This window comes from Microcaecilia unicolor, chromosome 1 (assembly GCF_901765095.1).
Source record: "Microcaecilia unicolor chromosome 1, aMicUni1.1, whole genome shotgun sequence".
Lineage (NCBI taxonomy): Eukaryota > Metazoa > Chordata > Amphibia > Gymnophiona > Siphonopidae > Microcaecilia > Microcaecilia unicolor.
This window is the reverse complement of record NC_044031.1, coordinates 617,950,417-617,975,286: the sequence shown is the minus strand read 5'-3', so window position 1 is coordinate 617,975,286 and position 24,870 is coordinate 617,950,417. Positions and strand designations below refer to the sequence as shown.

At 45.4% G+C, this 24,870-nt stretch overlaps 1 protein-coding gene across 1 annotated transcript in view; it reads right to left on the bottom strand.

The window, feature by feature from the left end:
- The window catches only part of SHARPIN (SHANK associated RH domain interactor), a 279,055-nt gene that overhangs the window by 234,230 nt on the left and 19,955 nt on the right, over positions 1-24,870 (bottom strand). Inside the window, 1 exon segment of the mRNA XM_030220008.1 lies at positions 22,416-22,590. Coding sequence (XP_030075868.1) covers positions 22,416-22,590 — 175 coding nt within the window.

Here is a 24,870-nt window from a genome sequence, read left to right as displayed (position 1 = left end):
GATCTGGAGCCCACAGCTTATTTCAACCAGCCCCCTAGTTGGAGGTTTCCATCCTACCTACATCATTCAAAAGAGTTCCAGGAACACTTACAGGAAAGTTGGGAGGAGTACTGCATACATAATCAGGAACATATGGAGGACCCACTCTTGTTCTGGTCTGCAGCGAAGGCAGTACTAAGAGGGGGGATGATAGCCTTCGTCAGCAAGCGTAACCGGAAGATCACACAGGGTATTGTAGACCTAGAGCGGAAACTCCGAATAGCAAAACAACAGTACAGTAGGCGACCTACACAAACACATTATGAAATTCTATTGTCAACAAAAACAGCGCTTAACAGTTTAATACATGAACGTACAACTCGCTCCCTACTTTATAGGAAATACCGCTTATACAAATTCGGGGACAGAACGGGAGGGATGTTGGTCCGTTTAATAAAAGGGATGCGCAAAAGCAATTATATAGCGGCTATATACAAACATGCGAAGGAAATAGCTACTAAACCAGAAGAGATAGCGAGGGTATTTTATAAACATTTTGCTACCTTATATAAGGGATCATTAGAATCACCAGATATGAGTGCAGCGATCCAAGCATACCTAGGTAGGGTACAAATGGGGAAGCTCTCAGGAGACCAATTGGCGTCCTTGCACAAACCAATAGAGGCTAGAGAGCTACACAGAGCAGTAGCTGCACTGAAACTACACTCGGCGCCGGGGCCTGACGGCCTATCGGGAGAGTTCTATAAGATGATGAAGGCCCAGATAACAAGACCTTTAATAGAGTATTTCAACACAGTGATAGAAGTGGGACACTTTCCACGCCACGCAAATACGGCACTAATAAGTTTGATATACAAAAAAGGCAGGGACCCATTACAGCCTAGTTCCTATAGGCCCATATCGTTAATAAATGTGGAGGCCAAGCTGCTGGCCAGAATATTGGCTGACAGGTTGGCGCCGCTGTTGCCCCAGATAATTCAAGAGGAGCAGGCTGATTTCGTCAGAGGACGCCACTCGGTAAAAAACGTGCGGAAGCTGCTGTTGGCCACGATTGGGGCCTCGGAGGAGACACCCCTGGGGTTGATGGTAAGTCTGGACGCAGAGCGCGCGTTTGATCGCGTACTGTGGCCCTTTCTGTTCGAAACCCTGAAATGGATAGGGCTGGAGGGGTGGTTCCTGCAGGCCATATCGACCCTATACACCGGATCGCGGGCTATGGTACTAGTGAACGGGGTCAAAACAGAGGAATTCGGAATACAGAAGGGGACACGTCAGGGATGCCCCATGTCACCATTACTATTCTTACTAACTTTAGAACCGCTGCTTAACGAGATACGTACAAACAAAGACATACAGGGGATTCAGGTACAAGGAAGAGAATTAAAAGTGTTAGCTTATGCAGATGATCTGATGCTGCTGTTGAGCCGTCCTCGGACTTCCTTGGATGGGCTCCTCGGCTCCATCATGAAATACGGAGCATTATCGGGTTTTCGTTTGAACCTCACCAAATCGCTAGCACTACCGTTGGGCTCGCTGCGGAGGCAGGACTGGAGGGGATCATTCCCTTTGCAGTGGGCGGAGGGGCAGGTTCAATATCTGGGGGTTACCATCCCATCCGATGTGAAAATACTATATGACAAAAATGTGCCTCCTCTACTAGCGCAGACAAAACGCGTGCTACAGCTCTGGGGAGAATTCCCGTTGTCCCTATCGGGGCGTATTAGTCTATTCAACATGATGATAGCCCCCAAGTGGCTTTATCTCTTCCAAATGCTGCCATTACACCTGAGACAAAAAGAAGAACGGGCATTAAATAAGATTACGCAAGGGTTCTTGTGGCGGGGGAAGAGATCTAGACTCCCAATTCACATTATTCAAAAACCTAAGGCTCATGGAGGGATGGGTTTACTAAATATAAGATATCTAACAGAAGCGTGCTCCATGAGGCACATCAGAGATTGGTTGACTGGGCAGAGAGAATTTTCAAATACGCAACTGGAGATGTCTCTTTTCCCCACCACACACCTGGGTTGGTTACTGCATGCAGCCGGTAAGGGGATAGTGGCTAGAATAGGGAGTAATCCATTGATAACATCAGCAAGAGCGACATGGAGGTGGCTTTGCAGGAGACATCACTTTGACTGGAGGACGACGCCATTCTTGCCCCTAAACAATAACCCAGATTTTCCAGAGGGATCCTCTTCAGTGAGCTTCAAAAGATGGAGAGACAAAGGAATACAATACCTATATCAACTTTTGACTGAAGAAGGAACTATACGACCCTTTGGGGAACTTAAACGAGAATATCAGTTAACTCAAACAGATCAGTTTGCCTATCTACAAATTCAGCACTATTCAAGGGCATTGGGCTGGATGAACCTCAGTGAAGATGTACAGGACGTGCTGAACACGGCTTTGACACTGGGAGCACAAAACACTGTGCCCCTGCGATACCATCACAAGTTCTTACAAGACACCACGGAGGATATAGACTATGTTAGTAGAGCACAAGCCTGGGCCAAAGACTTGGAGGCTGAAATAACAGCAGAGATATTCAGAGAACACCTGAGACAGGCCCAGAGTCAAGCAGTTTACACGAGATACTGGGAACTTCAGTATAAATTTGCAATGCGACTATACGTCTCCCCAGCAAGAGCACTGAAAGCGGGGTTTGGAGAGTCGGGAGCATGCCCGCGATGTGGACAGGGGCTTGCGACACTCGGCCATATGTTTTGGCAATGTCCCTGCGTGTCAGACTTTTGGTCCAGAATGCTGTCGGAAATCAAGATTTACTGGGGCCGCTCCATACGGAGCCATCCACTGATGCTGTTTGGGATCTATCAAAGTGTGAAACCTACATTACCAGGCTTTATAGCCTTTGTAAGACGATCAGTGTTCATTGGCAAAAAGACTATTTTGTTGAACTGGCGGGAACCCACAACCCCGTCAATAGGCGTCTGGAGGACGCAAATGATTGAACTATTGATACTGGAAAGATGTGGAGTAACAGATTTCTCCTCCGAGGAGGGCAAGAAACTGGAAAAAATATGGGCGCACTTCTGGGATACATTGCAGCAAGAAGTAGAATCCTAAATTAGTAATTTTTGTCAAGAGTCTGCAGCGTGCACATGGACTCCTAATAACTCACGAACTAATAAAGGGTATCAGTTTGTTGTTTGGGAGGTTGGGAGGAGGGGAGGGAAGGGTGGGAGGGGGGGAAAGGAGTTATAGAGGTTGTAAGAGGAATAATAACACTGTTAACAATGAGCATCTATGTGAAGGAATCCTCTTGCAATCATCCATTTTCTGTGTGTATTGTTACTTATTAGAAACCTAATAAAAATGAGTTAAACATAAAATGGACATGGGGAAAAATACAGTGCTTATTTCTAGGATAATCAGCATAAAATGTATTGTACTGTTTTAAGATCTTGCAACCTGGATTGCTAACTACTGGAAACAGGATGCTGAGCTTGATGGACTTTCAGTCTGTCCCAGTATATCAATGATTATGTTCTTATGCTATCAAAGGATAGGGATGGCAACGTTCCACCGATATCTCGTAAATAACACACAACCAACTAGTGGTAGAACAAATAGTACTGTGTGCTTATAATTGCTAATTAGTGATGGGGAAGTCTCATACAGTCATTCAGGCAACTTTTATATCACCAAAAGGTGAGCCTGTACTTCATGACTATTATAATCATCGAATGCCCCCAGCCTTCCACAGTGCAATTTTAAATATTTAATCTGTATTTGCTTTATATCTTTCTTTTGTTATTCACAGGAGTGTGACCGTATATGAAGAATATTCCCTTGACAAAGCTGTCAACGCGAAACAGGCTCCTGTCAGGACCATGAATATACCAGAGACTGAGCGCAGATAAGTGACACAGATTTATTCTCAATACTGTTTAATGAATATACGACCGCAGTCACTTGGTTAACGCACAATACTGAGTGAGATGTGCCTGACATTGTGAAGACTGTGACGATATACAGGTAGAAAACACTGAACCACTTCCTGCATTTGAGACAAATGAAAGTACTAGTGCTGTAGCGATGACAAGCAATTGAGCCTCGAGTACACACAAAAATAAACAAAAAAAGAATAAAAAAGAAAAGTGAATAACAAAAGAAAGATATAAAGCAAATACGGATTAAGTATAGAGCACTTTTGACTTTAAAATTGCACTGTGGAAGGCTGGGGGCACTCGATGATTATAATAGTCATGAAGTACAGGCTCACCTTTTGGTGATATAAAAGTTGCCCGAGTGACCGTATGAGACCCCCATCACTAATTAGCAATTATAAGCACACAGTACTATTTGTTCTACCACTAGTTGGTTGTGTATTATGTTCTTATGTTAGCCAGGAAATTACAAAAACAACAAAGTGTAATAGCATAATATAACTATTAAAAAAACAAAACAAAACATAAAATCCACAGCCTAATTATCAACAGCAATATATTTAGAGAAGAGGAAAGTTTTCAATAATTTACAAAATACCCCATTGTAAGTGTATGAATTTCTAATGGTAAAGAATTACATGTCAATGCCGCATGACATTGAATGGAAAAATCAAGAATTCTTTTTGATTTTATCTGATTTGCAGAAGGAAAGTGTAGCATAAACAGGTTTTGAGTTCTACTCGCAACAAGACCATGTAATACAATAGCCAAGTAACAAAGATATAGTGGTGCCATTCCATACATGATCTTAAAAAACATTGTGCACAGTTTAAATTGTACTCTGGCCATAACAGGCAGCCAGTGCAATTTCTTAAGCAAGCTGCTGGCAGACTCAAATCTACCAGCTGAATATATTAGTCTGGCCATCTTTTTCTGAACTAGTTGCATGTCTAATCAATGATTGAGAGCAACCATTATATACCACATTGCAGTAATCAAGTCTTGACAAGATAAGTGATTGAACTAATATTCTGAATTTGCCAGGTTCAAAATAACCACAAACTGACCTAAGCTTTTTCAATATATAAAAAGATTTGCTTATTAACGATTTAATATGTGCATTAAAAGTTAACATTCCATCTAATTCCATGCCGAAAATTCTCAAACAAAACTCAAAATGAAAGAAGTTGTTATCAATAGAAAACTGTTGGGAGTATAGAGAAAGGTCCAACTGACCAAGCCATAGGAACTTTGTTTTACGACAATTCAACTTCAATCTATGAGAAGTGATCCAATTGTCATTTAGTTTGACACACCTAACAATATCATGCAAAGTAGACCAATCACTAGTTACAGGAAATAAGATAGAACTATCTGCATATATGAAAAAAAATCTATATTAAGTTTTTCTAATACTCTGCCTAGAGGTTGAAGTAGTACACCGAAGAAGCACCGACAACGACATTAACCCCAGACTACATCTTCCACATCACCAACCCATCCATTCTTCCACTTCTCCATCCAATCACTACCCCATATCGCCTATATTTACCGACCCATCCAAGCTATTCCTATGCTACATTTAATTTTCCTACCTAACAAAATTCTGTATAACCTAATACTATGTAAGCCGCATTGAACCTGCTTTTAGTGGGAAAGCGCGGGATACAAATGTATTAAATAAATAAATACACTGAATAGTAAAGGCGACACTGCACCCTGCAGCATGGACAACTGTTTGAAAGGCTCCCGTTTTTTTGCACCTTGTAAGTACGAGATGCTAAGAAAATCCTAAAACCAATTCAAAGCAGCATCACTTATGTCAATGTCATTTAATCTTGTCAAGTGTCATGCTTTGAACACCACACAACATTATGGTATCTCACACAAAGCATGACTACAAATACTAAAAGCAAAAGATGAACATGGCCTGATTCCCCCAGGGTGAAAGGGGTGTTTGATAATGGGCACTGGCTCCAGCTCTTGTGTTGCTTCAGTGCCCCTACCATTGTATCAAGAGAGAGATAATGTGTTTTGTTTAGCATACATTTTGAAAAGATGGCATGTACAACTATGGGAATCTGGGAGCGTATTCCGTGGATTGGCTAGAGGAATGCACCACTTAAGGGGTGACAGGGGCAGGGGGCACTGAAACAATGAGAAGGGAAAAAGACTGCATCAGTGATGCGTGAAGGGTATGTGAAATTGAGGAAAGGAGCGAGAGAGCAAAGTGATGGGAAAAGCAGGACCAAATCCATTGGAAGCATATCTGTTCTTCTCTAATCCAAATCCTCTCTCTCCTCATCCCATCTCTCTGAACATAAGAGTAGCCATACTGGATCAGACCAATGGTCCATCTAGCCCAGTATCCTGTTTTCCAAACAGTGGCCAAGCCACGTCACAAGTACCTGGCAGAAATCCAATTAGCAGCAACATTCCAAGCTATCAATCCTGCTTTCTCCTTTTCCTACTCCTGAACCTGGGTTATGCAAGTATGCTGCAAAATTTTAGAAACTTTAATTTTCTCTTATTGGCAAGAAACCAAGAAATCCCAAACCTGGACTAGCCTAGAAGAATTTCTAAGAAGTTAACTGTAAAATTTCTCATTCCCAAAATTTTAGTTGACATGACCCCTTTCAGCATAAGAGAATTCACATGAACCCAGATGACTACCAAAGCAAAATTTGCATAGGGAGCAGGAACATTTCTGACAAAATCTACCACTATGTTCTTAAATTGTTAGCAATGTGTAACAGAAATAAATGGTGAAGTTATGTCTTACCTCAATTTCCTTTCCTTTAGTTGTCCGTGCTGTTCTGAACGAGTAGGTGTTATCCTCTCCTACCAACAGGAGGCAGGGGAAGGAAAAGACAGAACAAAAAAAAATGACCTTTTCCAGTGAACTCACCAGTATGAGGTCTGGTGCTCAGTGGAAAAAATCCAATATGCATCTGCACAAGCAGCAGAAGGTCCCTTTGTAATGCACACTCACGCCTCATCAACCACTGCAGCTGCAAGGATCATCAAGCGAGCCTACCATCACATACGTGGCACGCGCTACCCTGCATATGCAAGACCCTCTCTCTTAATTATGATTTCCCTCTCTCTTTTTTGGCAATGAAGAACAGAGCACCCTGTGAGCCCTCGGCCTTAATCTTCCATGGGCAGGTTTCAGAACAGCACAGCCAACTAAAAAAGGAAAGGAAATTATCAGATAAGACAGAATTTCACCTTCCTTATCATCTGGTCGTGCCATTCTGAAACAAGTGGGATGTACCCAAGCAGATCTACTGGGCAGGGAAAGACAAAGTCTCCCTGATGACAGCTCTGCCAAAATCCAAGCAGGCCCTGACCAGCATGCCCAACCTGTATTGTTTCACAAACGAATGCAACAACTACGTCACTGCTCTATAAATCTCCTCCAGGTCCACCACCTTAGCCTCCACCCAGGAGGTCACCTGAGTTCAAGTGAGCTCTCAACCACGGAGGCAGCTTATGATTCCTCCAAATGTAGACAGCCTCAATAGCCGCCTAGAGGCCTTGGATGCAGCCAGGAACTTCTGAGGGCCATGGAACAAATAATGTAACGGTTAGACCCCTTCCTATATAGCTGTAATACAGAGTTTAACAATATCCTGTAATTTGTTCTATAGACTACCTTAAAGCAGAGTGAACTTTAGCCTGAATTTGCTCCTTAGCAAGAACTGTTTGTGGTCCACTCAGCTAATGTGCCTCTTGACTAGTAGTACTGTGTCAGAAACTTCTGGCCCAGAACATGTACTGAGGGCAAGATACCTTTCAGGCACTATGGATCCAGAGCCCTCCAAGTTCCTTGAATAAGCGAAGTAAGACGACTTTCGGAGCCAGGATTCCCAAAACTGCAACATGGGCGACGTAAAATGGATAATCTTGGAGTGACCCAAATCAGGATGTTTGGAACAAAGCAAAATATTTACTTCATCTCCAGAGATAAGGTCCTGCCCGAGGGGTATAAAGAAAGCATCTCTGGGGATTACCGGGCTGTCTGATCCTCTGGACAGATCTGAGCTGAGAAGGGTTCCAGTGCTATTGAAGGTCATATCCCCTCCTGGGCTTCTCGACTCTGTACTGCAGCACCACTTCAGAGTTCCTCTGCTAGCCTGACCCCTCCCATACTTGAAGCTTCCCCGAGGAGTCAGGGAGTGTAACAGTAAAAGAATTAGAAATGAGTATGATCTCTCTACCACTCCCCTGACCAGCCCTTCATCCAGATAAGGCCTCCTCCCCCAATGTCTTTGTTTTAGAACAGCTTTGGACCAGAGACTCCTTACAATTAGGACAGAGGGCAGCAACACCAGGTCAAAAATACACCAGAAGTCCTCCAATACTTCTACTACTGAAGATGTAGCATGATATGAGTTTAATTGTCAGAGTTATTGATTTTGCTGGATCAGATACAAATGTATATATAAAATAAATACAGCTGCAAAGACGTATTGGGACAGAATCAGATAAACTGGTCTGGTTTTCATCTCCCCCTTCCCCCCCCTCCCCTGGAAACTATTGATAACAAAAACTAGCTGGGTGGATACCTAAGCCCATCAACACATCTCCAAAGAACAAAACTCTGAAGATGGACAGCAATCACAAAGATTGGAGTTAACCAAAGACAGTGAAACTCCACCTATTCTCAGACATGACTCAGACTGAAAAGCCCATCTAGCTATCTAATCAGACAAAAGAAGCCCACTTACTCTCAAAGACTCTTGTAATCCTATCAGATGACTTATGGATGTGTATATCACAGCAGATGTCCAGACAGAAAGTCTTATGATGTCATTAAACATGTGACCAGTTACCATGCCCCACCTCAAAAACCAGATGAAGCAAGTTCTAAGACATCCCACCTGACTTCAGTCTAGGGTCCAGCAAGAAAATATAAAAAGCCTGGAAAATGCCCAGCTCTCGCTCTTGGGATCTGGTTTTCTTCGCTCTGCCTCCTGCCTCTCTGCTGGACTTCACACACACCCTGATAAGACTTTCTCCAGGCTCCAACTACAATTCTGCAACAAAAGACTTCTGTTTCAGCGAGGATCTCCCTCATCACTCCACCCAGCAGCCTCTATCAAAGTGAGTTACCATTATCCAGCATAATTTATAATTCAGACCTTTTAATCTTGAAAGCACATTTCCCTTGTGAAAGATTCTTAAAAACTGCCTCTCTCATGTAACATTATTACACTACCCGTATTGTAAATAAACATTTTAAAGTTAAATATATGGTCTTTATATTCTGAGCATGTCCTTAAACCTTGCAGTGCAGGTTAATGTAATTCAACAAATATAGTATTTAATTCCCCCTTTTCTTACATATTCTTATTATATTACCTTATATGTAATTGGTGGAGAATATATCTATATCTATATATATCTATATCTATATATATATATAATCTAACAGAGTTTTACAAAACAGTTTGTCATTCGTCCATACCACCTGATATGACACCTTCTAGACATGGATTGACTTATTTCAATTTAACCATCCTATATAATAATTCTCACCTCCAACATTCTAATGTGCCTGGGACCGTGGCTCCCTCGGAGGTGGTCTGCTAGGCAGTTTAGAATGCACTGACGTCAGTGATGTCACTGACAGCTGATTCCAAGGCAAGGGGAGGAGTAGGGAAACACATGGAGCGTGTTTCCCTACTCCTCCCCCTGCCTGGGAAACAGCTGTCAGTGCCCCCCCCCCCCTTGGCGCAACACCCAATCCCCTGCCCTGCAAAACCGCGAGCCAGGCAGGGGGAGCCTACTCCTCCCCCTGCCTACCAATCAGCTCTCAGTGCCCCCCCTCGGCGCAACACCCAAGCCCCTACCCCCCCCCCTCGACCCTCCCCCCCGGCGCATCACCAAAGCCCCTACCCCCCCCTCTTGGTCACATCAACTCTCTTGCCACCCGCAGCCACCAATACTAACGCTGTCCGGCCGCTGCTGCTTCTCCTGTGGAGCAGCAGCGGCCGGTACAAAAAGAAAAAAGCCAAAAGAAGATTTTTAACCTGAAACGCGGCTCCGTAGACAGCCATCTGGCATTGGCTGTCGTCACTGCAGCCGCTCCTCTTCTCCCCTCCATGTCACTGCCCCTGCAGGAAGACCCCGGAGGAGCGCAGCGACGTCAGAGGGGAGAGGAGGAGCGGCTGCAGATGACAGCCAATGCCAGATGGCTGTCTACGGAGCCGTATTTCAGGTTTAAAATCTTTTTTTGGCTTTTTTCTTTTTGTACCGGCCGCTGCTGCTCAACAGAAGACGCAGCAGCGGCCGGACAGCGTTAGTATTGGCGGCTGCGGGTGGCGAGGGGGTTGATGTGCCCGAGGGGGGGTAAGGACTTGGGTGATGAGCCGAGGGGAGAGGAGAGGGTCGCTGGACATGGGTGGCTGCGGGGGGGGGGGGGGGGGCAGGGAAGAGGGAGGTGGGGAGGGGGTCCTGAGACCAGATGGGTGGCTGCAGGGGGGGCAGGGGAGAGAGGTGGGTCGTTGGACATGGGTGGCTACAGGGGGGGGGCAAGGGGAAAGGTGAGGAGGGTCGTTGGACATAAGTGGCTGCAGGGGGGCAGGGGAGAGGAGGGTCGCTGGACATGCGTAGCTGCAGGGGGAGAGGAGGGTCACTGGACATGGGTGGCTGCAGGGGGAGCAGGGGAGAGAGGAGGGCCGCTGCACATGCGTGGCTGCAGGGGCTGAGGAGGGTTGGTGGGGAGGGGGTCCTGAGACCAGATGGGTGGCTGCAGGGGGGGCAGGGGAGACAGGAAGGATGCTGCGGGGGGGGGGGGGGGGAATTACCTTGCTAGCGCCCGTTTCATTGCCTACCGAAACGGGTCTTTTATACTAGTAAATTATAAATAGACATTTCTTTTCACAAACTGATCCATCAGTGGTTAAAAGTAACTTATAAATGGGTCCCCCCTGGTCCACCTGACCAAAGCCTTCAATGAAGTTGTAATTAGGGATACTGAAGAACTGGAACAGAGAAGCAGGAAACGTCCTTTTTATTTTGTTACATTTGTACCCCGCGCTTTCCCACTCATGGCAGGCTCAATGCGGCTTACATATTGTATAAAGGTACTTATTTGTACCTAGGGCAATGGAGGGTTAAGTGACTTGCCCAGAATCACAATGAGCTGCCTGTGCCTGAAGTGGGAATTGAACTCAGTTCCTCAGGACCAAAGTCCACCACCCTAACCACTATGCCACTCCTCCACTCCACTTTTTACAACTTAAATAAGAAGGAACACCAGGCACTGCTATCATTTTCCAGAAATACAGATGTGGTGATTAAGCCTGCCGACAAGGGTGGCAGGATCGTATTGTTGAATGAACAGAAATATGTTCAGGAACTTTTAAGACAGATTTCTGACATGGAATTTTATGTACCTCTTGACAAAGATCCCACTGATGATTTAAAGTCTGAAGTCCTAAAGGATTTCCTCACACCCAAGGAGCAAGAGTTACCCAACTGTAACATCCAATGGTCCCCCCTCCCTAGGCAGACAGCTGATCATGCTGCTCCGACAGATGACAAAAATAACACTGTCACACTGACCAACAACTCTGGCACAGCCACGTCCCTGAAGAGAAGCTGAAACTTGTAGTGCAGCAGGCAAAAACACTGTGCTCCTGGACCTTGCACCGTTGCCCCATTTGATGCCAAGAGTGGGTCCCTCAGGCCATGAAACTGGCAGCAGAGACAGTCTTGTCCCCAGGTTGGACCCCAGAAGCTGCTGCTGAAGACTGTGATGCAGAAAAGCTGTGACCGGCAGCAAAGCCTTCTAAGGAACACGACTGAGGCAACTACACCAAGAGAAGAGACAGCCCCAAGGTTTGCCATAACCCCGTACACAAGATAACCTGTAAATAACAGACCTGCAGAAGACCAGCAGAATTCCCAGGATCCGAATGTAACTCCTTGGCCTTTCAACATTTGAGCAAAAAGGATAGACCTCAACTTAGGAAGTCAATAGGTCCCCAGATACAAAGAAAACAAGAAACAAAAATCTGAATCCAACATGAGGAAATCACTGAAAAGCCAAGCAACTCCTCCTAGGAAGGTATCAACTATTCAGAAAGCATCAAGGAATCCTGTATCACCCAGAAAAAGTGCAAACTGGTAGAAAAATTGGCTAACATAGCAAAAAGATCCAAATGTTTTTCCTACCGTGCCATCCTCGGCCTGTAGGCTTACACCTAGAATGGATTTAGAAAGCTTAGGGGAAGGCAGAGAGGGTACTGCTGAAGAAGGTACCGCTACTGGAAGCAGAACAAGGAAAACAAAAACACATTAACTGTTGCCCAAGAACCTGGATTCACTAAAGCACTTTATAGGGATAACTATCAAACTTTTAGATAAGGAAAAAATTAGTTCTTACCTGCTAATTTGCTTTCTTTAGTCCCTCTGGACCGGCCCAGAATGTGACTGATGGGTTGTGCACGCCTTCCAGCAGGTGGAGACTGAGAATTCTGACTAGAGAGCGCCAATAAGAGCACTTGCCAGCCAGAGAAAGATCCAGTATTATTGTAACAAAGCAGAAGAAAATAAGAACACATTCTGTGCATTCGTGAACCTGAGCAGCCACCAGCACCATGCTAACAAAGAGTATGTGCCTATTGAAGAGTACGTACTGCACATTATATTAGAATTATCATTATAATAATCATGGATTGAAAACAACATTTTAACAGGAAACGTACAAAATAGTTCTCCATGAAAAAACAAACTTTCAGATAATGAACAAACTGACAGGAAAATCCATGGGAGGGGTCTGGGCTGGTCCAGAGGGACTAAAGGAAAGCAAATTAGAAGGTAAGAACTAATTTCTCCCTCCTTAGCATCCCTCCGGACCAGTCCAGAATGTGACTGATGGGAAATAATAAAGCAGTATCTTTAAGGGAGGGACCCCAACAAACCAACTATAAGAACATGTAAAAACAGCACCTCAAAGACTCTGCACATTCAATATGTAATGCTTTGAAAAGGAATGCAAGGAAGACCAAGTCGCCGATTTACAGATTTCCAATGGCGGGGCTAGGAAACGTTCCACCCAAGAAGTCGCCTGTCCTCTGGTAGAATGCACCTTACTCCATCAGGAATTGGTCTGCTGGCAATGAGGTAAGCAAAAGCTATCGTCAATCTTTAAGTCACCTAGAAATAGTGGGCTTAGAAGCCGCTAACCCCTTACAAGATCCCCCAATTAGAATAAACAGACAACCCATCTGCCAAAACTCCTCCGTAGCCTTTAAATAATAGTTCGGGACCTTCGACATCGAGACACTTCAGGCGACGCTGATCCCCTGACCTGGAGTATGAATTGAGTATGGGCAAAACCACAAACTAGGACACATGAAAACGCGACAGAACCTTAGGGAGAAAAGAAACAGCCTGCAACTCCAACACTCTCCTAGCTGAGGCAATGGCCACCAAAACTACCACCTTGATCGTCAAATCCTTCAAAGTACAGGACGCCAAAGAGCGGCTTCGATAGAACAAGATTAAGATTCCATAAAGGAAAAATTGTCCAAGAGGGAGGACTCAAAAACCGAACATCCGGATGAGAAGCTAGAGACGCCCACGAAAAACAGGACAAGGCCACAATTTGAACCTTAAGAGAAGACATATCAAGCCCTTATCAAAGCCTCGTTGTAAGAACTCTAGGATCTGTGCCACCGAAACGTAAAAAGGAGAGATACTTAAATCATCACACCACACCTCGAACACTCTCCAAGTCCTGATATAGTTAAGAGGAGTGGAGCGACGTCGGGATCGAAGTATCATGGACACCACACTCGCCGAGTAACCTCTCTTTGTCAATCTCGCCCGCTCAAAAGACAAGCCGTAAGACAAAATTGACCAGAGTCTGGATGAGCCACCGGACCCTGAACCAAGAGACCCAGAACCTCCGGAAACTTGAGGAGAACCTATGAGAAGACGCAGAAGATCAGCATACCAAGGTCTGCGGGGTCAATCAGGCGTCACCAAGATCACGTGACCCCTGTGGGTCTCTATCTTCTGAATTAGACAACCTGTTATTATTATTATTGCATTTGTACCCCACATTATCCCACCTTTTTGCAGGCTCAATGTGGCTTACAGAGTGTTGTTATGATGCAGACATTATATTATCATAAATACATTCAATAATCGGTTGAAGGTGTATGGTCTAGGTGTAAGGTGCTAGGTGAGGTATTGTGAAAGGTGTTTTGATGCACCTGAGTATTTTGAGAATGGTTTATTAGGATGTATTTAGTAGGCTTTGTTAAAGAGATGTGTCTTCAAAGCTTTGCAAAAGCTGGTTAGATTGTCCATAGGGCCATGGGTAGTGCGTTCCAAATCTGTGTGCTTTTATACGCAAAAGTAGTAGCGTATGCCTGTTTGTATTTAATTCCTTTGCAGCTGGGAAGTTCAGATTGAGGAATTTGCGGGCTGATTTTTTGGCGTTTCTAGGCGGTAGGTTTAACATATAGAGTGGGGCATCTGCGTGGATAATTTTGTGGACGGTTGTATAGATCTTGAACTCAATTTGTTCCTTGAGTGGTAGCCAGTGAAGTTTCTCTCTTAGAGGTTTCGCCCTTTCGTATTTAGTTTTTCCAAAGATGAGTCTGGCAGCGGTGTTCTGGGCTGTTTGGAGTTTTTTAATGGTCTGTTCTTTACAGCCTGCGTATAAAGAGTTACAGTAGTCCAGGTGACTTATCACTAATGACTGTACTAGGGTGCGGAAGATGTTTCTTGGGAAAAAAGGTTTTATTCTCTTCAGTTTCCACATCGAGTGGAACATTTTTTTTGTTATATTCTTCACGTGGGTCTCGAGTGTGAGGTTTCGGTCAATAGTGTCCCGTTCCCCGGTCCTACCTGCGCTCCGGTTGTGGGGGGCGATGGTCGGCGGCCCTCGCGACGCCCGGGGCTGCGAGGGTGGACCTCCGGAGAGGCCGACGCTGCCGCGGGTCGGGCAGAGACCGGTGACCCGCTGGAGCGAGCGCTGGCCTCGAAGAGCGGGGCGTTACGCCGGCCAAGATGGCGGCGCCGGCGTCGACGCCTCCCGGGGCGGACCAGCGCGGAGACTCCACCCACCTCACGCCGGATTGGCGCGCCGGGCCTAAAACCCCGCCTGGAAGGCGGGCCGGCCAATCCCGAGGCTCCATTGCCTCCTAGGGCCGGGGTGGTTGGTTCCTCTCCCGGGGAGGGGGCGGGACGGCGCAACATTTAAACCCGAGGACAAGGGGAACTCACTGCTTCCGTTTCTACGTATGCTGAAGCCGGCACAGTGGTTTTCCTGGTGCTACTTGCTAGCCGTCCTGCTAGCCATCCTTCAAAGACTGTGCTACTTGCTGGCCCTTGCCAGCCATCATTCAGAGACTGTGCTACTTGCTGGCCGCCCTTGCCAGCCATCATTCAGAGACTGTGCTACTTGCTGGCCGCCCTTGCCAGCCATCATTCAAAGACTGTGCTACTTGCTGGCCGCCCTTGCCAGCCATCATTCAAAGACTGTGCTACTTGCTGGCCGCCATTGCCAGCCATCATTCAGAGACTGTGCTACTTGCTGGCCGCCCTTGCCAATCACCTTTCAGAGATTGTGCTACTGGCTAGCCGCCCTTGCTAGCCATCATTCAAAGACTGTGCTATTTGCTGGCCGCCCTTGCCAACCACCGTTCGGAGATTGTGCTACTAGCTAGCCGCCCTTGCTAGCCATCATTCGGAGACTGTGCTACTTGCTAGCTGTCCTGCTAGCCATCCTTCAGAGACTGTGCTATTTGCTGGCCGCCATTGCTGGCATCATCCAGAGACAGTGCTTCTTACCATTTCGGAGTGCTAGCCGCCCTCGCTAGCTGCCCTTTAGAGACTGCGTTACTGACTACCAGCCAGGTCAGCCGTCACCCCGCGGTTCCAGCAGTCCTGCTGGCCGCCTGCAGCTGGGGGCTCAACCCTTGGTGAACGGCGGCCGCCGCGGGTGAAGATTCGGGGTGCTCGGCTGTCCTCTGAAACCTAGCGGGGCCTTAGAGAACCTAAGGGCTCACCACTAGAAACAGGACAAATAGTGACTCCAAGAATTTTCAGACTTTCTGAAATAGGAAGTGTGCCGTATGGTGTGGTTATGGTAGTGTAGTTGTTTGTGTTGTATTGGGAAGTGAGAACTAGACATTGAGTTTTTTCTGGGTTCAGTTTTAGCTTGAATAAATCCGCCCACGAATGCATGATTTGGAGGCTCTGGTTGATCTCGTTGGTTATTTCGTTTAGGTTACTTTTGAACGGGATGTAGATCGTGACATCATCCGCATATATGTAGGGGTTGAGGTTGTGATTGGCTAGAAGTTTGGCTAGTGGTATCATCATAAGGTTGAAGATAGTTGGCAAAGGGGGGATCCCTGGGGAACTCCACATTCCGGTGTCCAAGGTTGTGATCTGTCATTGTTCGTTGTTACTTGGTAGGATCTGGTGGTGAGGAATCCTTTGAACCATTTGAGAACTGGGCCTCCGATTCCGAAGCATTCTAACAGCGGCCATAGGGGAAAGGCATAAAGAAGACCTACCGGCCAGAGTTGAAGGACAGCATCTACCGTCTGAGCCTTTAGACCTTTTCAGCAACCGAAGTATAGCAGCACCGTCTCATTGTTCGCGAAGGCAAAGAGATCCATGACTGGGAGCCCCCAGCACTCTACAACTGCCTGAAATGCTAGGTCGCTGAGGGCCCACTCCTCGGGATCCAGAGCGTTGCGACAAAGTCTGCCTGAATATTCTCCACTCCCGCCACGTGGGCCACTGAAAGAGCTACCAGGTGTGATTCCGCCCAACTCATGAGTTGTTTCCTGCTCCAACTGATGACTTCTTGTCCCTCCTTGCCGAATGTTGTCTGACATGATGCAAACTGATTCCCCTTTTAGCAGGAGATGAAACGCTTGTAGCGCCATTCGTATCGCCCTGGTTTCCAAGAGATTGCTCTAACAGGAGGTCTCCCCCTGCGGCCAAAGCCCTTGTGCATACTTGTCCCTGACAGTGCGCTCTCTAGCCCTTGCACACTCTCCTGGTACAACTCTACTCTGATCAGCCAATCGTCTAGGCAAGGATGAACTAGAACTCCCTCCTTCCTCAGGGCCGCTGCCACTACCACCATGACTTTCGTAAAGGTGCGAGGGGCAAGACCGAAGGGCAACGCTGAAACTGAAAATGCTTGCCGGGCACCGCAAAGCACAGAAAACACTGATGCAGGGGCTGAATCAGAATGTGCAGATAGGTCTAACACCGTCAAAAATTTTCCAGTCCAAACCGCTACTACGACCAAGCGGAGAGTCTCCATACGAAATTTGGAAACAGAGCCCGATTGACTGCTTTGAAGTCCAGAATCGGTTGGAAAGAACCCTCTTTCTTTGGAACAAAGAAGTAAATGGAATACCAACCCTGCCTGAGCTCCGAAGAAGGAACTGGACAAATCGCCTAGAGATTAAGAAGCCTTGCCAAAGTATCCTTGACAACGGTTGCCTTGAGGTGAGACCGACAAGGAGACACTAGAAAAGAATCTGAAAGAGGACATGCAAATTCTAAGGCGTACCCTTCTCGAATAACCTCCAGTACCCACTGATCGGAGGTCACCTGGGTCCACCCTCCAGTAAAACCGTGCCAGGTATGCACCCACCAGAACTAGAAGCCGAGTTCATGAACCTTCATTGTGCCGGACGAGCAGGAAATTGGAAGGAAGGTCCCATGCGAGCTCCTCAAAAGGACTGATTTTAAAAAACCTGGACCTCTGAGCCGCTCTACCTGGTCTAAAGCGATGAAAATTGCAAACCCAACCATGGCTCAAAAACAAACAGCGCCCAGACACCCTAGGCATGCCCTCAGGTAGCCTCGGGACCTTAGTATCTCGCAGACTGCGAACTAACTTGTCCAAGTCCTCACCAAACAACAGAGAGCCCCCTAAAGGGAAACCTACTGAGCTTAGCCTTAGAAGCCGCATCAGCTAACCATCATCAAAGCCAGAGAGACCTTCCAGCACAGTTACCCCCAAAGCCATGGACTTCACTGAAGCTCTCAGCAAATCATACAAGGCATCTGCCAAAATGGCAGATCCCATCTCTATCTTTGCTACTTCGGCATCTATAGCAGACAAATCATCCAAAGATCTATCAAGCACCTTCTCAGACCAGCGAAAAAAAGATCTAACTACTAAAGAACCACAAATGGCTGCTTGCACCGCTAAGGCAAAGACATCAAAGCTACTTTTCAACAAAGCCTCCATACGGCAATCCTGAACAACTTTAAGTGCAGTGCCACCATCCACAGGTACTATATTCCTTTCAGTCACTGCTGAGACTACTGCATCCACTACCAAGGGCTTCAGAAGGGATTTATCCGCATCAGGAACCAGAGCGAGATAAACCATAGACTTAGCAGGCCAAAAATCAGAATCCAGCACATCCTTGATATCCAGATGCATAGGAAAGGTCTTACCTGGCTTGCGAATGCCCTTCAATAGATCTACCTTGCTTCCCTCTACGGAGGGCGTCTCCGCCTCCTCAAAACGTAAAGTAGTGGAAACCAAAAGAATCTAACTCCTGCCAAGTCCTCTTTGTGGAAAATTCTAACCACAGAAGTATCCTCCCCCGGGAGAAGGGACTCGGTGCCTGAATCTACTTGACTAGAGTCCTCCACCGTAGGTCCTTCAAGACAAAAATCCTGTTTCTCAGGAGAGGGAATCTCCTGGTCTGGATCAGAACCTAGGACCTCGTCCAGATCCCAGGACTCCTTCGGTCATTTAGCTGACACCAACTGCCCTTCTATAGACTGTCTGCCAAAAGAAGAGGAAGAAGGATTTGTCTTTTGCAAAAGAAAAGCCTTGTACATTTGAAGAACAAATTCTGGAGGAAAACCCCCTTCTGAACTTGCAGGGAAAAGAGGAAGTCTCTGTCTGTGGCTGAGCTGATGGAACCGGCAGAGAAACAGACCGCTCTGATAATGCAGAGGGAGAACGCAAAATGGCTGTGTTTCCCCACCAAAGCCAGACCTGCAAGCTTATCCTTCACCACACAGGAATCTTTGCCCCCACTGAGGCCACAGCCTTCAAAACGGAAGGAAGAGGGACCTGCCTCAGAAAAGAGTTTTCCACAGCGGTGCAAAATTTACAAGAGCCACCAGCACCCAGGCCCTGCCACTGACACATGGCGCAGAGTTGGAGTTTTTCTGGAATACCGGCAGTGGAGCTGGGACTGAAGGAAAAACTGAGGCCAGTCGCAATCAAAGAAGCAAAGAGAGCTACCTCGCCCGCCTGCACTAAAGCAGTTTTTTTTCCTATGTTGGATTTTTTTTTTTTTTAAACGCGGCTGCCTCTCCCCTTGAAGAGACTAAGGCAAAATTCATTCAGAAGTAGCAGACTTTGCTGCAATAGGAAGGACTTGGGGGGAGGGACCCGGCCACCCAGATGTGACACCCCCAAGGCTGACAGAGATCCCCACGTACCTCAGCCTCTAGAAACAGGTTCTAAGTACCCCAGATGCACAGAATAAGAAGAACCCTGCACTTTTTTTTTTTTTTTTTTAACTACCTGACAATACAGAGAAAGATATAGTAACAAGTAGAGAGACTGAAGGGCTCACCACCTTCCACCTGCTGGAGACTGATAATACTGGATCTTTCTCTGGCTGGCAAGAGCTCTTATTGGCTCTCTCTCTAGAGTCAGAATTCTCAGTCTCCACCTGCTGGAAGGCATGCATAACCTATCAGTCACATTCTGGGCCAGTACGGAGGGATGCTAAGGAATACTGAGTTTGAGAATGCAGCAGCAGCAGAAGTACCAGAGCATAGCAGACATCCCCCAACAATGAAAAGTGTGGTAAAAAAAAATGAGGTAAAAGGTCCTGACAGGAAAACCAACAGACAAGGAAAAAGTCACTTAATATTAGACAAGCCACCATCTGCAAACGGTTAACTGAGAAGTCTGAGTTTTTACTCACAAATACAGAAAACAAGAGAAAATGAACTGCCCTCACAGACTTCTGTGGATATATGTTTTCCTCCAACAGATATGTCTGAAAAGATGTTATAGTACGTAAAAGAGTACAGTCTCGAGACTCTCCACTGGGCTATAGGGATTCTAACAGCACATCAGATAGTCCAATGAGAACCATATTATTGAAGAACGAAGAGAAGAACCCCTGCATATTGAATAAAGAAAAAAAAACTATGCACAATCTCTAGCAACAGAAAAAAATACCATAAAAATCCTGAAGTTATCAATTCTTTCAGGCAGTTGTCAGGAAGAAAAAAAACCTCTTTCCGAAGAGCTAGAAGCGGGAGCTGCACCGATATGCAGCAGAAGTTCCACCACTGGACACAAATGTGAAATTTCAGGTACAAATAGCCAGAAACCAACAGCTAACAACAACACCCCACCCCCTAGATCTTTCTGGGCTGGCAAATGGCAATTTCCTGCTGAAAAGAGAATATAGTGTAGCCAAAGAAAGCTAAGTCAGACCCCAAATATATACTAAGCCACTTGGAACCAGCAGAAATACTATAAATTCCAACTAATTAAACTAAGGGACATAAATATTAACCATTTAGCTACACTATGGATTCTGCTACTGTATTATTCAGATTCAAGTATCTATAAAAGACCCAGGCTGGAAGCATTCCTTGCCAGAAATTTCCCACTGCGTTTGGAATACAGACGAAAGATCCCAAACCCAGTAATCCGCACTGAGGGCTTAAGAAACTGATGATTCTGAGCCGCACAAAGAGAAGGCCAATGCTGGAGCTGGCCAACTGCAATGTTCCCCTGGATGTGCACAAGAACCAGTGATGGCCCTATGTAAGGGAATGGGCCTGACAAGAGTTGTAATCCCTCTTACGCTGGAGATTACCAGACACAGTATAGGAGCCACCCGCTCCCTCCAAAAACAGAATCTACAGGCCTCACCACTGAGGGTTTCTCACAGGGAAACAAAGGATGTTGAGAAGAACCAACCTGCCCCAGCATACTCAAAGTGCTAGTCCTCCAAAAGCTGATCCTCCAAATTCCCCAAAGTGGACCCCCCTGCATTTTTATGTGTTTTTTTTCCACGTCCCTCCAGTTCCGGGCAAGTCCCACGCTCTACTAAGGCGCCATGCGTCTCAGTCCTTAAGGTCCCTACCATGACTATGAGAAACATCTGCCTCTTTCATAATTACATTTGCTCTGTTATAAAGACAGAAAGTAGAAAAAAAAAAAAAAAAAGAGATTAGAAGAAAAAAATCCTTGAGACCAAGGGGCTCACCACATCTACCACCTGCTGGAGACTGAGAATATTGAGGCTTTTTTTTTTTTGTTACATTTGTACACCGCGCTTTCCCACTCATGGCAGGCTCAATGCGGCTTACATGGGGCAATGGAGGGTTTTCAGGGGCTGAGCATGGGACTTATAGGCTTGCTCAAGAATCAGTGTTCTCAGTCTCCACCTGCTGGTAGGCATGCATAACCCATCAGTCATTCTGGGCTGGTCCAGAGGGACGCTAAGGAATATCATATATTTAATGTTATGCTTCTATTATTTGTATTCCTTCATTTTAAATTTAGTTAAGAGAGTGTGAGTGTGTGAGAGTGAGATTTTCTTTGAAACAGATTCTTATTTACATATTTATGTTTGCTACTTTATGTCCATTTTTTTTTTTTTTACAAATATGTTATATTTATTTATACTGTGTCAAGATTCAGTCATCTGTTTTGTTTGCTTATTTATTTTGCCTTGTACATTGTATATACATTTCTTATTGTTTTTAGACTCTTGAAGCAGGCCATTTGGGCTGAAACATGACTGGTGTCAAGTCTTGGATACTTTGAATAAATCTTTTTACTATTAGACATCATCTAGCCCTCTGTTTTTGTCACCTTTGCTGTGTTTGGTCGGTCTGTGAAACTGTGAGGGCCCCTGTTCATCTGTTCATATTTGGGTTTGGTTTAAGGCCATAGCATTTTTCGTGATGGGGGGAGGGGTGAACTATAGTGGTCACTCCTTGCTGGTAGCAGAAATCCATGCCTATCACTTCTACAACATTGATATTTAAGAATGGTCCTTTGGGGATAAAGGGAAAGAGGGACAATAGTGAGGACCAACATGGACATGAGACTTCTCCACACTGGGGTGGCTGCACACGGAGCAACTGCTTGGTTGGCAGGCAACCATTGGGAAGGCTCCTGAAATTGTGATGGCTGAAGATAGTAGCAACCTGGGCCATGGCAAGCAATAGCCCAGGTGCCTGGTGTGGGGTTGGAGATACACAAGAACTGGTGAGAGGAGAGCCTCCAATATTCTTGTAAAGGCTCAGATTAGGTTAAACCAAATAAACTGTGGACCTTCTTAAAATCCAGATTCAGTGTTTATTTCTTGCAATTTGGATGGTAGGGCTAGGGTGAAAAACTGTTTTTACTATGCCTACAAAGACCAAGAAAACAGAATAACAGATATATATTTTTGTTGTTGCTTCTAGATACAACCACAAATCTCTCACCTTTTTGTACTTCGCGGAGAGAGCTACTCACAACAGTCCACCATTTCTGTGCCTCTCTTTCATCTTCAAAGTTAAAAATCATGGTTGTATCTTGATGACTGCGAACAGTTAACTCATGGCATTTAGGATTCTTCACTTTATAGGAAATGTCCTTAAGATTAAATTCGGCAATATTCTGCAAGAAAAAAAACAGAAAAAATATGCAGTTTTAAATGTTTCTTTGTATTACTGGTTTTACTACTAGATAATCCCTCTAAAAATCACTCCCTCAGACATCATGCCTGCTCCAGGCTTTCTTGAATTCATAAACTGTTCTGGTCTACACCTTCTCCTCTGGGAGGTTATTCTATGCATCCAGCATCCTTTCAGTTTAAAACATAAATACAGTTTCCTTAGATTATTCCTGAATCTACCTCCTTTCACTCTTATCCTATGACCCCCTTGTTTCAGAGACTCTTTTCCAATGGGCCTGCCTCCTTTGCATTTATACCCTGGAGATATTTAAATGTCTATCATACATCCCTTACCCAGCTTTTCCACTAAGGTATGTGCATTTAGATCTTTAAGTCTATCCCATATTCTTTATAATACGCTGCTGACCAATCTAGCAGTCATCCTCTGGACCAACACCATTAGATTTATGACCTATTGAAGGTGTAGTTTCTAGCACTGCACAGAGCATTCAAAAGGAGGTCTCACTAGAGACATAGAGAGGTGCTATCACCTCTTTGTCCTAATGACCCTTTTTCCATCTCTACCTACCTGTTTGGCCACCATATGGATCATCATATATGATCACCTTCAGGAATTTGCTCTTGATTTTGACAATATATTGAATAGAGAATGACATGGGGACAAAGTTTGACCCTATCCCCCGAGTCTTGAGGAGCATCACAAATTACTGAGTACTGGTCAACCAAATGCACACTCTCTCATTGAGGACTGGTTCAAACACTAATGAGACGTGAATGTGGCGCATGAGAAGTATTTATTTATTTTTGATATACCACAGACTTGTCCAACCTATGGCCCGCGGACCAGAACCCAGCCCACCAAGTGCTTTTTTTCTGGCTCTTGGAAGCTTGGCAAATCTTGTGGTGCTTACAGCAGGATTCCTGCTTCCCTGCTGCAACTTGACTCTCTATAAGTATTTATTTATTTATTTATTGCATTTTACCCCACATTATCCCACCTTTTTGCAGGCTCAATGTGGCTTACAGGGTGTTAATTTGGTATGATCGTTACATAGTGTTAGATACAATCAGTAATAAATTGGAAGTAAAAGAGGAATTAATTAGAAGGTAATGGGTAAGGTCGTGTCGAAGTGTTTTAGAGCGTTTGGGTGTGAGCCACACAGTGCCGAAAGCTCAGGATGTTCTTGTGGTGCTTGCAGACAGCCAAGTCGTGGTGGGGAAATAGGAGTCCCGCTGTTTCTTCTGCAGCTGAAGCCAAGTGAGGGAAAAGAAACTAGGTGAAGGCTGAGGGGAGGGGGGGGGGGAGGGTTACATAAGCAAGAGACACCAGGTGAAGGAACAATGCCCTATCGTATTTTGCCGCTATTTGACAGAGCAAGCGGCAAAATATGATGGTGGTGTTTTGGTCCTCCAAATGTTACAAAGTATAAAATGTGGCCCCTGACACACATCAAGATGGTGAATAAAACAGTAACAGATTTCAAGAGAGATACAGTGGCTCCAAGCCAATCACACTGATGCCACCTGGTTCAGATTATCCAATACAGGTCTAAAATAGAACAAAACATCCCTTGAACATAAATTCTTTTTCCTTTTTTAATAAAGTACAGCAGCTGTCAGTCACATAGGGCACCCCGAGACACAGTACTGCAATGTACCGGAAGCACAAGAGTAATACTGGATAGTGCCGATACAGAGTACTGGCTGGAGTCTTCGAGGTGGGGTTGGGGGGCTGAAGCCTTTTAAGGGGAGGCTTGATCCAGGGAAGGGGCTGGAAGCATTGGTGCCCAGGCAAGCTTCAGTGGCTGAAAAACATTTCAGGTTTGTTTTTTTGTGGAGCCTATTGAGGTAAACTTTGAAGCACAACAGTGTCAACAGATCAAAAATTTAAGAAGACAGTGCTGATAGCTGGCAGACACTTAGATTTTCAAGCATGACATCCCATGATGACTGGAGTTGAACCCCCCCCCCCCCCCTCCCCAGGAAGGTAGATGTCTGCATATTAAAAGATGACATCTACCCACCTGGAGGGTTCGGGCTCCAGTCATCACGAGATGTCAAGCCTGGAAATGTAAGTGTCTGCCAGCTATCAGTACTGATCTACTGACAGTGCCATGCTTCAAAGTTTGGAGATAACTAGCTTTTAAAAGCATGTAAAAAAAAAAAAAAAAAAAAAAGAAAGAAAGAAAGAAATGCTGCTGGTAACCAAATGACAAGAGTCCTATGAAAACCAGGCAGTGATCTCACAAAAAGCCTGGTTT